Source organism: Nuphar pumila, chromosome 12 (assembly GCF_984573655.1).
Source record: "Nuphar pumila chromosome 12, dmNupPumi1.hap1.1, whole genome shotgun sequence".
In the NCBI taxonomy this organism is placed as follows: Eukaryota; Viridiplantae; Streptophyta; class Magnoliopsida; order Nymphaeales; family Nymphaeaceae; genus Nuphar; species Nuphar pumila.
Window position 1 is genome coordinate 9,127,294 of NC_143260.1, and position 13,219 is coordinate 9,140,512.

Consider the following 13,219-nt stretch of genomic DNA (forward strand, 5'->3'; position numbering starts at 1 on the left):
GAAATCTTGAAAGAATAATGAGGTTTAACAATTTAAATAATATGGTATATTAGAAATTTATTAAGAGAATTTATTTAGATGATAATTTAAACTAAAATTTATTTAATATCATTTCATGTGAATTTACAAGTTTATTTATGAAATATTGAATTGAATTTAAGGTAAATTTTGAATCACATTTTTAGTAAATTCAGAGTTAGCCTTGAGGGAATGAATTAAAAATAAATGATGTAATGATTAAAACTTTGAAAATTTATTAATGAAAATTTATTAGGTGTGAATTTAATTAAGTTACATACATTAGCATTTTATGTGAATTTTAAAGAAATTTATGACACATTTCAATATAATTTAAAAATGAACTTGACTTTAATTTCATGGAATGAATTTGACTTGAATTTCATTGAATGAATTTCAAAAATTAATTAGAATATATGAAATGGTAGGAGTCTATAGGTGGGCCCTCCAATCCTATGTGGCATCCTAATTTAAAGTTTAAATTGATAAAAAATAAAAATAAAGTTAAAATAAAACTTACCAAAAAACAAGACAAGCTTTGAAAAAAGTCAAAACTTGCCTTGTTATAAAACAAGGGCCCTTAAGAATGGGTCAACCCTAGAATGCTCTAAAAAAGTCCAACAAGGGCTGGACCAATGAAAGAAGAAAGAAAGGAAAAGGGAAAGAAAGAAAGGAAAGGAAGAAAAAAGAAAAAGGTATTAGCCAACTTGCTTGCCAAGCAAGCAAGTTTGACTTTTTTCAAAATTTGGAAAGGGGGTCAACCCCATGGGAGGGAGGTCGACCAGCCCATGCATATAACTCTAATTATATCATATATATGAAATCAAAATAATAGCCCTAAGCAAGCTAAAATAAAATATCCAAAAAGAGAAAAGGAAAGTAAAATGGTATTGAGATTTAGAAATTTATTTTGATATAGATCAAGGGTTAGAAATTAATTCAGCCATTGACCCAAAACCCTAGAAACAAATCCTATAAAACTAAATGATGAGCTCATAGCCTCCCTATTTTGCCCTTTTGAAATTCTTCTCTCAATCTCTCTCCTCTCTCAAAACCCACTTTTTTTTCTCCTCTCTCAACACCATTGGTGTTTCTCCCTTGTTCCAATAAGAATAAGGGCTTCACGTGTATGAAGAAGGTCTAAGGAGGTTCTACACTAGGCCGTAGTGTATTTGGAAGTGACAAATCATGCAAAACAACCCATCGGGGCATGAAAGAACAAAATTTTGATAAAAGGTAGGTGATCTATACTTTTGTTATGAAACGAAATTCATGGTAGAAATTCCATGGCTTTTTCACATCCATAGACTATAAACAAACCATCACACACGTGGGTTTGGCTTAGTGTTATCAAACTTTGAAAAAAAACATTTTTCTGAAAAAAACATTTTTCTGAAAAAAAAAAAACCTATTTGAAAACACGATTTACTCAAAAATGAGATTTTCAAAAAAGAAATCTGTAATTTTTGAAATTTCATGGAATATGCTATGATTTTTGTGAAAGTATCAATTTGGATTGATAGCATATGATGTTTTAGACATTCTGTGAAAATTTTATGAACTTCCATGGTCAAAATCTTAAGATATCTTAATTTTAGTCAAATTAGGTTTTTCAAAAAAGATTTCAGAAAATTAAAGAATATCATGAATTTCGTGTATGAACCCATGCAATTTTATTTTTGTAGTTGGTAGAATATATGCATAGGAGTATTATGTGGTTTTTGTATATATTTTTGAAATTTATTTGCACATAAATTCTATGATTTATTGATTTAATTGTGTATTTTTTCTAATTAATTTCTGAGAAAATAATGCATGTGAGCGTCCGATCGATTTTTTTGGCCAAAAGGTTGAGAAAAAATAAGATTTGTTTCAAGGATATTAGATCAGACCCATATATGTAGTTTTATTATAGTTTTTAATTAAATTTTATCAAAAAAATTAGGAGTGTACGGATTCAGGTGACCCGATTTGGGCCCACCCGAATGCATAGACCCAGAATTTTTGCTTTTCAGACTGACAACCGACCAGTAAAGCATTCATAACTCTCTCGTCGAGAAGAGTTTTAATGAGCGGTTTGTTGCGTTGGAAATCTAACAAAATTTCCTAACTTCTGTGAAATTTTTATTTGTTTTCATGGTCTGAATCCGGTTCAACAATAGTTGGAACACAATCTGATAGACATTCAGTAAAACATTCATAACCTCCTCGTATGGAATATTTTTTACAAACGGTTTGCACCTATGGAAAGTTGACAAAAGTTTCTACATTCTATGAAAATCTCAGTTTTGTTTGCTGATTGAGGAATTTTTGTAAACTCTATAACAGTCAGACAGAGTTGAACGTTTTGCAATTTAGAGTTGGTCTATGGGTCCAACCCCAATATATGTGCAATTATCTATGTTTCATGAAATTTTGTGTATAATTTGAATACATATTGTGTTTGCATATCCATGTCTGATTTATACAGTGTGTGGTATATTTCTTTTATGGCATGTATGTGAATGTTCGTAATTAATTATGTTGCTCAAAGAGAGACAAGTGTTAATTGATAGACCGAAGGGTCCAATATGCAAAATGTCATATTAAGTTTCAAGTATTTATCGTAATTGCAAGCTTGAACATGTTATGATGGTATTGATGTTTTAGTAATATGAATGCTCAAGTTATGTTAAAAGCATGATTTAATTTCAATGCTTTATTAAGAATGCATCAATCGCCCATAAAGTGACTAAGAATTTAGATGTTGCATGAAAAAGTATAAGTTAAATCAAGTAAATATGTGATATTTAAATTTCCAGATGCTTGCTAGGAGAGTAGCAAGTGATACAAAACTTTATGGGGCAAGCAAGTTTTGATCATGGAAGTTTGTACCTCCCCTCCCATGATTTTATGGGGAAACGTCTGCATTAGATTGCAGCGCAGAGGGCAAGATACTCATGAGGAAAAATTAATGTATTGTGTTGAAAGGTGTTGGAAAATTATTTCGTACTAACATCCCTCACCCCGTCTTGGTGAAAGGGCCTGACCTAGTTAAAGCCACCCATGTATATAAAACACTACTTGAGCCATGGTCCTGATCTGAGAGTCAAGCCTATGCCGTATCAGTATTGCTAAGAAGTGATAACTTAAATATGTATGTGCATTAGTTAGACATTGCATGCTTAAAGAAAACATAATTTAAGATAAGAAATTACGCATGCATTCAGTTGATTCTACATATGGTAAGTCATGCATATTAACTGCTCATGCATTCGAATTTGTCTGAAAGAATGAATAGATGCATAGTGATTTAATTTAGTAATTGAATATGCATGCAGTTGTGTAAGGAGTCTCTTTTATTTTAAATAATAAATTTTGGAAAATCTAATAAAATTCATGCTTCGTATTCTTTTTTACAAGTTTAGTATATTTCACTCTACTAGGACATGTGTGTCTGACCCTGTATGGTTTAATGTTTTTCAGGTGAGAAGTAGGTACTTATATGCGAAGGCGGAAGGGTTGCGACGGGGACCGAAGCTACCTTTTCCATGCTTTATGAATTTTGAACTCTGATTTATTTTAATTCAATTCAAGGACAAATGTAAATGTTTTTGAATATTGTGAAACCTTGCTTTCATTTTATGCATAATTAATTAGTTGTTAAGTTTGAAATTCTACAATTATATGTATGCAAGTGTTCATGTGAAATCGCAGAGCCAGACGGTGGCCGACGGGGAAGCGAAGGAAAGGGCGGTGGAGAGAGGAACGATGATGGTCGGTGGCGTGGTGGTGTTGGTGGAGTCTTAGGTGTCGTGTTGGGTCGGGGATGGTGGTGGTGGAGGTCAGGGAAGGGGCGGCGGAGAGGCAGGTGGTGAAGGTGAAAAGGGGAAAGAAGGGAAGCCAGTGGTGGGAGGAGAAAGGGAATAGAAGGGGCGGTGGGGGGGAGACGAAACCAACAAAATGTCTAGTTTCCTTATATCTTATTTTCATTTCATATGTAATTTTTCATGATGTTAATTATAATTTCATTTTATAATTTAATTTTCAAATGTTTTCTTTTATTTTTTAATAAACTTAAATGTTTTTACTTTATATTTTTTGTTTTTTAATATAAAAATATATGACTCATCCGGGTTGACTCATCGAGTGATGAGTTAGGCTCCAAACAGTTTGGCTCGAATTTAAAAAACTTAATTAGTGTGGTCCTAATGGCTGGGAAACAAGACAAACAACCCAACTCGGTTTTGCTCAGAAACTGAGCTCAGTGAGTTGGGCTACTAGTGGTTTTGCTTAGGTAAAATGAGCAGAGCATGGAAACGGCAAGCTCAAGTTAGCTTGGTTCATTTTGCATGACACACACCCCTACATATATTTGTGGTAAAAGAAATATGTTAAACAAAACATGCTGTTTTTTTTTGTTTTTGCTTTTCTGTTGTTTTTCCCCCGGTTATGACCACATAAACGTGTTGGGCATGGTAGATTTACTAGGAATTCATATATGGATGATGTGTTTTTTATGAATAAAAGATGATATTTAGAGCCTTAAAATTTTATAAAGATTTTTGCCATTGATTTTTTTTTAACCTTATAAAACCCACCTATGTATGAGAATTGAATGCTTCAAGGGCTGATTCCTATAAAATCAAGTACATATCTATATGGTTAGAATTTAAAAATAAAACAAAAAAGCCCACTTAACATATTTCATTTGGCACAAATGATTACCCTACAATAGGGTATAAGAGTTTGGTGTTCGAATGCATGCATAAAAAACAAGAGATTTAAGGGGGTTGTTACTAGGGGTGGCAATCGGGTCGGGTTGGCGGGTCGTGTCGGCAAGTTGATGGGTCAGCATACCTCAACATGAACTGACCCATTTATTAAATGGGTCGGTTGTGGCAAACACGAGCCTGACCCATTTATTAAACGGGTAACCCGACACGACACGATTAACCCATTTAATAAACGGGTCGGGTCGGGTAAACGAGTTGGTGTGTTAGCGGGCGGGTCGGGTTCGGGTAAACGGGTTGGCGGGTGGGTCGGGTAAACGAGTTGGATAGTAAGTCCTTAACAACAATCCAAGAACACCCAACTCCCCAAATCAAACAACCTCCAAAACAACAAACCACCCACAAAATTAGATTGAAAACCCCAAACACCCACATCCAAAATCACATAGAAAACCAATATAACAACGAAAAACGATGACTACAAATATCATATTTCCAAAAACCCAAAATTCCACATCCAAAATCACATAGAAAACCAATATACAACAACAACTACGCCTTCATCCCAAAACAATTGGGGTCGGCGATATGAACCAAAAAAGAAAATCATTCTGGGTCTTCCACATGAATCCTTCTCCTCCAATCATTTTTATCCAATGCCATGTCCTCGGTGAGGTTCAAAGCATTCATATCCTTTCCTATCACCTCCATCCATGTCTTCCTAGGCCTACCCCGACCTCTTTTAACTAATATATTTTCCCATTTCTCCATCCTTCTAACTGGAGCATCATTAGGCCTTCGCCGAATATGTCCAAACCACCGTAAACGATTCTCTCTCATCTTATTTTCAATGGGTGTAACGCCTACCTTCTTACGTATCTCCTCGTTCTGAATCTTATCTTTTATTGTATTTCCACACATCCATCTCAGCATACGCATCTCAGCTACACTCATTTTTTGAATATGATGTCTCTTGTCAGCCCAACATTCTGTACCATATAGTAAAGCAGGCCTAATAGTCATCCTATAAAACTTTCCCTTCAACCACAATGGCATTCTACGATCGCACAATACTCCAATTGCACTTTTCCATTTCATCCACCCAACCTTTATCCTATGATTTACATAGAAAACCAATATAACAACGAAAAACAACCGCAACCAACATCATATTTTCGAAAACCCAACAAGAACAACATAAAAGAAACGATGGAACCAACGACTTCTGTGTAGTAGCCACCTGAAGAAGACTTGATGTATAGCTCGTGTAGTTCCTGATGAGGCCTTGGGTGGAAATCCTGATCTCATTCTCGCTGATGGCAGATTCGATCCTAGGCTTCTCCACCTGTTGGTATCTTTCCATGACTCTTCAAAGATTAGGGTTCACTCTTCCAGCCCCCACACAAGCTCCACTAACCCTGCCCTCCAAAACCCTAAACCCTAAACCATCCAGAAGCAACCTAAAATTAGGGGCACATTTAATGATTTAAGCATCCTCAATAGTGGGTCTGGTTCGGGTAAACAGGTTGGCAGGCAGGTTAGCGGGTCGAGTTTAGGTAAATGGGTTGACCCACCACCTAACCCGTTTATTAAACGGGTTAGCCGGGTTGGCAGGTTAGCATACCCCTAACACGAACCCGACCCGTTTAATAAACAGGTTAGGCGGGTCGACCCGTTTATGACACGAACCCGTTTAAGCCAAACCCGAACCCGCCTAAGAAGGCGGGTTGGCGGGTCGTGTCAGATTTTGCCACCCCTAGTTGTTACCACCGATAAATCCATTTTTTTGGCACAGACATTTAACAATGTTAAAGACCACCCGCTAAATGTGTATAACACTTGGACACACCACATGCGTTCGATTTTCGTTCTTCAAGAGGGGGCATAACGCTACCCACGTGTATATATATATATATATATATATATATATATATATATATATATATATATATATATATATATATATATATATATATATATATATATATATGAAGACGCCCCAAGGCGTCAAATGCGCTCAGGTGCGTGGCATTGCACCATAACTTTTTTTGAATTTGTGACCATTTAGGGGCAGTTTTGAATTGCCATTAAAATTCATTTTTGGGCAAAACTGTCTAAAAAGAATCAAACAACTTACCTGCTTGACGATACAGACTTACATATAACATGTATTATACATATATTATGAGCTAATGTTGCAGTAATGGCGCCATTAAGTGCAAAGGCCTATGAGTCTCTGTGGCACGGGTTGTCTTGGTCTAATTTGGCCTCATGGATGAATTCAACATGTTAAAAATAGTGATAACCCTCTTTTGAATCATGTTCTTTGGACAAAAAAATGATTTTATGACCCAAAAAAGTATTGCACATTGTAGGCTATCATTTTTAAAATATCAGTCAGGTTACTTTTATGAGAAACAACAAAAAAATTGAAATAATAAGAAAAAAAAACAATTGTAAACAACGATGGTAGCATATAAAGCGAAGCAGGTTATATGTTCTCCCCCGAAGAGGGCAGTTAGATACATATTGTGTTCAGGGGTCCCAATGAGTACCACGTATTTAAGCATGTGTGTCTCGTATCCTCATGTTTGTCAGCATTAATTAGCATTGGAGTTTGATGCGATTGCAAAGACTTAAGTACCCACTCCTCCATTGGTGCAAAAAAAAATGACAATTCTAGAAAATGAGTGGTTGTAAAGACTTAAGTGCTCCGAAGATGATTATTTAAGACTCAGTCTCTACATTGCCGGATTATTCGAGAAAGAAATCTCCCCTGGAGGAGGCCATGAACATCAACCCTCTCACTCTCTCTATCCTTTCTCTTTCTGCTTCTGTGCACATCCAACAGAAGATCCTACATTGCTCCACCAAGCACCGACTGACCTGCACATTGACTGTTGTGAAGCCTGATTCAGAGTTTTTACCCTTACAGGAGGAGGGTTTGGGGGCTCCTCCCAGCGTGGGTAACATCATTCAACTAAAAGAGTTATGGATCTTGATTCAGAGTTTTTACTCTTATAGGAGAGGGGTCTGGGGGCTCCTCCCAGCGTGGGTAGCATCATTCAACTTGAAGAGTTATGAAGCCTGATTTAGAGTTTTTACCTTTACAGAAGGAGGGTCTGAGGGCTCCTCCCAATGTGGGTAGCATAATTTAACTTGATGAGTTGTGGAGCTTGATTCAGAGTTTTTGCCCTTACAGGAGAAGAGTTTGGAGGCTTCTCCCAGCGTGGATAGCATCATTCAACTTGATGAGTTGTGGAGCCTAATTTAGAGTTTTTGCCCTTACAGGAGGGGGGGTTTGGAAGCTTCTCTCAGCGTGGGTAGCATCGTTCAACTTGATGAGTTGTGGAGCCTGATTCATAGTTTTTGCCCTTACAGGAGGGGGTTTGGAGGCTCCTCCCAGCGTGGGTAGCATCATTCAACTTGATGAGTTGTGGAGTCTGATTTATAGTTTTTGCCCTTACAGAAGGGGGTTTGGGGGCTCCTTCCAGCGTGGGTAGCATCATTCAACTTGATGAGTTGTGAAGCCTGATTTAGAGTTTTTGCCCTTACAGGAGGGGGGTTCGGGGGCTCTCCTCCGACGCGGGTCCCGCTGTGGGGCTCGTTGGAGACCCTAAAACACTGCAAATCGCTATAGTGATTTACGAAAGACACTACAAATCACTGTTGAAAGGCCGGACAACACTATAAATCGCTGTAGAGCTCGTTGGAGACCCGAAAATACTACACATCGCTATAGGAAAGCCCAACAATACTATAAATCGTTGTTGGAAGGTCGAATAACAATATAAATCGTTGTGGGGCTCGTTGAAGAATCGAAAACACTACAAATCACTGTAGGAAGGCTCGACAATACTACAAATCACTGTTGGAAGACCGAACAATACTATAAATCGCTGTGGGGCTCGTTGGAGACCCAACAACACTAGAAATCGTTGTAGAGGAGTCGTTGAAAAAATCGTGGGAAAGAAACAGAAAAAGAAAAATAGAAAAATTGGGGGAAGGGGTGTTACGAAAACCTTGAGCAAGAAACGACCGAAGAAAACATGAGCCCCACGATTAAACAAAACGCTTTATTGCTCTTTTTCGATAGTTAAAAGATGAAAATAAAATAAAAAATTTATACAAGGCCCAAAAAAAAATTGGTCCGGGGGGCACTGCCCCCCCGAGCCCCTCGCCTGCGGTTAGCGCAGCAGGACCTGCGCCAGGGGAGAGCCCCCAGACCCCCATCCTGTAAGGGCAAAAACTCTAAAACAGACTCCACAACTAATCAAGTTGAATGATGCTACCCACGCTGGAAGGAGCCCCAAACCCCCTCCTGTAAGGGCAAAAACTATGAATCAGGCTCCACAACTCATCAAGTTGAACGATGCTACAATCAGTGTGTAGGTCAGTCTGTGTTTGATGAAGCAATGTGGGATCGTCTGCTGGATCTGCACAGAAGTAGAAAGAGAAGGGAGAGAGAGTGAGAGGGTTGATGTTCATGGCCTTCTTGAGGGGGAACTCTTTGCCTCCCTTGATTTCTTCTTTAGAGAGAGAGAAAGAGAGAGAGAGAGAGAGAGAGAGAGAGAGAGGGTTTTACAATGTTTTACGGAGAAGGAAGAAGAAGAAAATGACGATGAAAAGTTCAAACAAACAATTTTGATGGCCCAAGTTCGTTTCGCCGGATGACCATCGGATCGCCGACTCACTATCGGATCGTCGACTCACCATCGTTTTGCCGGATCACCATCAGATCGTCGGCTAAGGTTCATTTCGCTGTGTAGACTTTGAAGAGTCAACATCATCCTCGACTTTTTGGATAAAAGACATGTTTGTCCTTTTTTTGAACCGTTTTTTTTTTTTTTGAATGAAAGATATTTTTGTCATTTTCTCAAACCGTAGTTTTATGGCAAGAATAGCAAGAAAGAGTACTTAAGTCTTTGCAACCACACCAGACTCCAATGCTGAGTGATGTCAACATACACGGGAATACGAGCCCCATGTGCTTATATACGTGGTGCTTTTTGGGACCCCCGGACATAGACGTGGGATTCAGTGAATCATCGGGGGCGAACATACAACACCCTCCCCATATAAAGCCCTATATATATTATATTATCGGGCTCGTGATCAGCTGATGAGATTACGAACCGAGCCCGAGCGGGAGTGTACTCTAACTAGCCGAGCCCCAACAGCCCAGGCTTGGCTCATTTGCGAGCCGTAGGTCCAGCGGCCGAGGATGGTTGAACCTGACTAAACAGTTGGTCTCGCACAGCCGCAAAGCCCAGCTCAGTGGGGTTCACACCCGCTCATGAGTGTGAATCGAGTTTTCACACGTGCAAATCAGCCCGGCAAATCTCTGCTTTAATCGGCTGTTGAGTTCACGAACCGAGCCCGAGTGGGGTTGTACTCTTAACGAGCCGAGCCCCAACAGCCCAGGCTTGGCTCGTTTGCGAGCCCTAGGTCCAGCGGCCGAGGAAGATTGAATCCGGTAAAACAGTTGGTTTCGCACAGCCGCACAGGCACTCAGTCACGGTCCGGACCAAGCTCAGCTCAGTGGGGTTCGCACCCGCTCATACGTGTGAATCGAGTTGTCACACGTGCAAATCGGCCCGGCAAACCCCAACGAGGGGTTTTTCCTCTCCCCATTCCTCTTCTGCAAGCGTCGTTCGTGTCCTTAGGGTTAGGGTCTCTGCTTATCTATTCGTTCACCCGAGTCGACTCCTCAACCGTGGAGGTGATTCTCTAGGCCCATTTCCCGAAGATCTAGGGTTAGGGCACAGTTAGGGTTTTGCGGAAGCGCGGAGACAAAGATGATGTATGGCGATCAGCAGCAACAGCAACAGCAACATATGCATCCCCAGCATCAGCCCGGCGGCGATTTCCACCGAGGTATGCCGATGCGCCCTCCGCCGCCGATGATTCCGCCCATGGGCCATGGACCGATCCATGCTGATTACATGCACGGCAATGCTCCGCCTTCTTATGATGGTCGGTGTTCTTGGCTGATTCTTTCGGTTTTACGTTTGTTTCTCTGAATCACTTGGCATACGAGGGTTTAGGTTTTAAGTTCTCGGTTGCTGATTTCTTGGTGATGTTGAGGGGTGTTTTGGTTACTGTTTGAAATTGGATTTTTATTACGTGAATTGGTTCGATCACAGTTTTTTTTAGGGTTTCTTTTGTGCTGCGTTTTCGAATCTTAGGCGCTAAAATTGATTGCTTCATGAAAAATTAGACTGGTTTCTGGATTAAGCATCTACGTTCTCCGCAATTTGATGTAATTTTCTTTCCCTGTGAACCAAATAAGCATGATGTGCGCGCATGTGCTTATACACACACACACACAATCTTCTTTCTTCCTGAACAAAAAAAATTCCAGTGAAATTGGAAAAGGGTTCCGTCCTGTTACCTTTTTTTTACTTCAAATCTCCAATTGCCCTTCCCACTCTGGTTTGGTACGTGAGTTGCCTTGTGGTTAATGGCATTGAGTTCTTCTACACGATTTCATAAAAATCAAGAAGAAGGGAGAAATTAGCTTTCTTTTCTGTAGTTAGCTTTCTTTTAGTATATATGATAAGAATTCTCATAACTTAGCAAAAAGTGTGTGTGTGTTGGGTTAGTTGCTGAAAAAATTGGTTGTTTCGAAGAGGGGATGAGAGGAAATGATATATAACCTAGAACAAGAGATAAATATTTGCTACTATTGAAGGTACAATATTATTAAGTTGAAAAACATACGTGCCAGCTGTATCAACTGAATTTGACAACATAGATGTGTTCAACATGTTTTTTTTTTGAAAGGGATCACACCTTGGATCATGTTTTTTTCTAGTGTAAAAACTTGATTTTTGGACATAAATATTCATACACTGTGGGCTGTAGATTTTTGAAGCCCTTGAAAAAATACGAAAAAATAGGTGATTTCTACTCAATAGTAAGGTGCATTCAATAGTAGCCAATATTGTGACCAGACTCATGTCTCGTATGCATACTAGTGGATCAGTTCATGGAGATTTATATTTTGGGTTTGGGTCTACTTTATAACAAAGAAGGATATATGACCATGGAGGTATTTTGGAGATTGAGTTATATAATAGGGGTATATAAGCCTTTGTCTTGAAAATTTTCATAAATACATGAGCTTGTATTTAAATTCCATCTTTTCCCTCTCATAATTGAATTTGAGATCTTGTTTTGAGCCTCTTGGCCTCTGTAGTTTCCTATAATGCATGATTGGCTTTATAGTTAGTTTTATATTTAGAGGTTTGACTTTTAAACTAATTTTAGTTTGAGAGATTCTCCTTGTTCTTTCTATTTTAACCATAGTCACTTGTATTGTTAAAGGTAATTTCTCGGGGAGGGTATTTCTCAGAGTGATTTTCAAAAGTTGATAAATCTCGAGAATATCTCGAAAGTTTAAAAAATTGGAAAAAAATATAAATAACAACAAAAAAACTAAAAAAAAAGTTTTGCATTATTTTTCTTCAAAAAATATAAAGAAACATGTTTAAAAGGTTCTAAAATCTAAAAGAAACTAAAAAATAGAAAATGCAAACTTAAAATTAAAAAGAGTTTTTCCCCAAAATATCGCTGTATTATTGTGATAATATCATGATAGTTTGAAAATATCATGAGATATTACCTTTAATATCAACTACCTTAAAATATTAGTATTTTTGACGATATTTTCAAAATATTGCTGATATCGGTGACAGTGATTTTAACCATCTTCCTAGCCTACCCATCAACCCTAGCCATCTTTTTTCCCAATTCTCTGTCTTTCTTGCGTTAAACCTTGATACCTAGCATTTGGTATGGTAGTATGATACTTTTCCTATTCGAATTTCACCGAAGAATCAACTTTTCACCATCCAAAAAAGTACCAAATCCTCAAGAATTACTCTAGCTATTTCACCTACCTTAATATGCACAAGAATCATGGTGAAATAAGTGTGGGTCGTTCCAGATATATATCCAAATCTGAATTGGAGATCTAAGATAAAAATGTAGCTGTTTAGGTTCAATTTTTGTTGTGCATCTAGCCTAATCTCACCATAAAGTCATGAAAATGAAGAAAATTGTAGTCGGGGGGCTAGAAGAATGAGAAAATTCTCAAGAAGAAGGTAATTCTTTCTTCTCCCAGCCAATCGTGAAAAACGACAGTGGATCAATTTTGAGTTGAATATTGAAGAAGGCTAGTAGCAGAATTAAGCCAAAAATTGCAAGAGAAATTTTAGATCTAGCATATAGGTAGATTTACCTTAACAACCCTATGTCCTTTCATTGGATTAGATATTCTTTTATTGGATGGTGCGTGCTGGCTCGCTAGTTTCGGTTTGGCTTGTTAGACTAAGCAATGAAATGCGAAAACGTTATACAAGCTCGATTTGGTCTTCTTTCAGGACCCGATGCTTCGTCTGCTTTTGTTGTTTCCGCCTATGGAAAGGAGCACACTTCAAGCTCTAAGCGTGTAGCCTTTGAGTCAGGGAATGAATCTGCTTTAT

General features: G+C 38.3%; 1 protein-coding gene across 1 annotated transcript in view; it reads left to right on the forward strand.

Moving 5' to 3' along the window:
• The first annotated feature begins 10,382 nt into the window (after positions 1-10,382).
• Positions 10,383-13,219, forward strand: part of FY (Transducin/WD40 repeat-like superfamily protein) — a 42,917-nt gene continuing 40,080 nt past the window's right edge. The window contains exon 1 of the mRNA XM_089982410.1: positions 10,383-10,706. Within this exon, the coding sequence (XP_089838536.1) occupies positions 10,529-10,706 (178 nt within the window). The 5' untranslated portion in view covers positions 10,383-10,528. The remainder of the gene's footprint in view (positions 10,707-13,219) is intronic.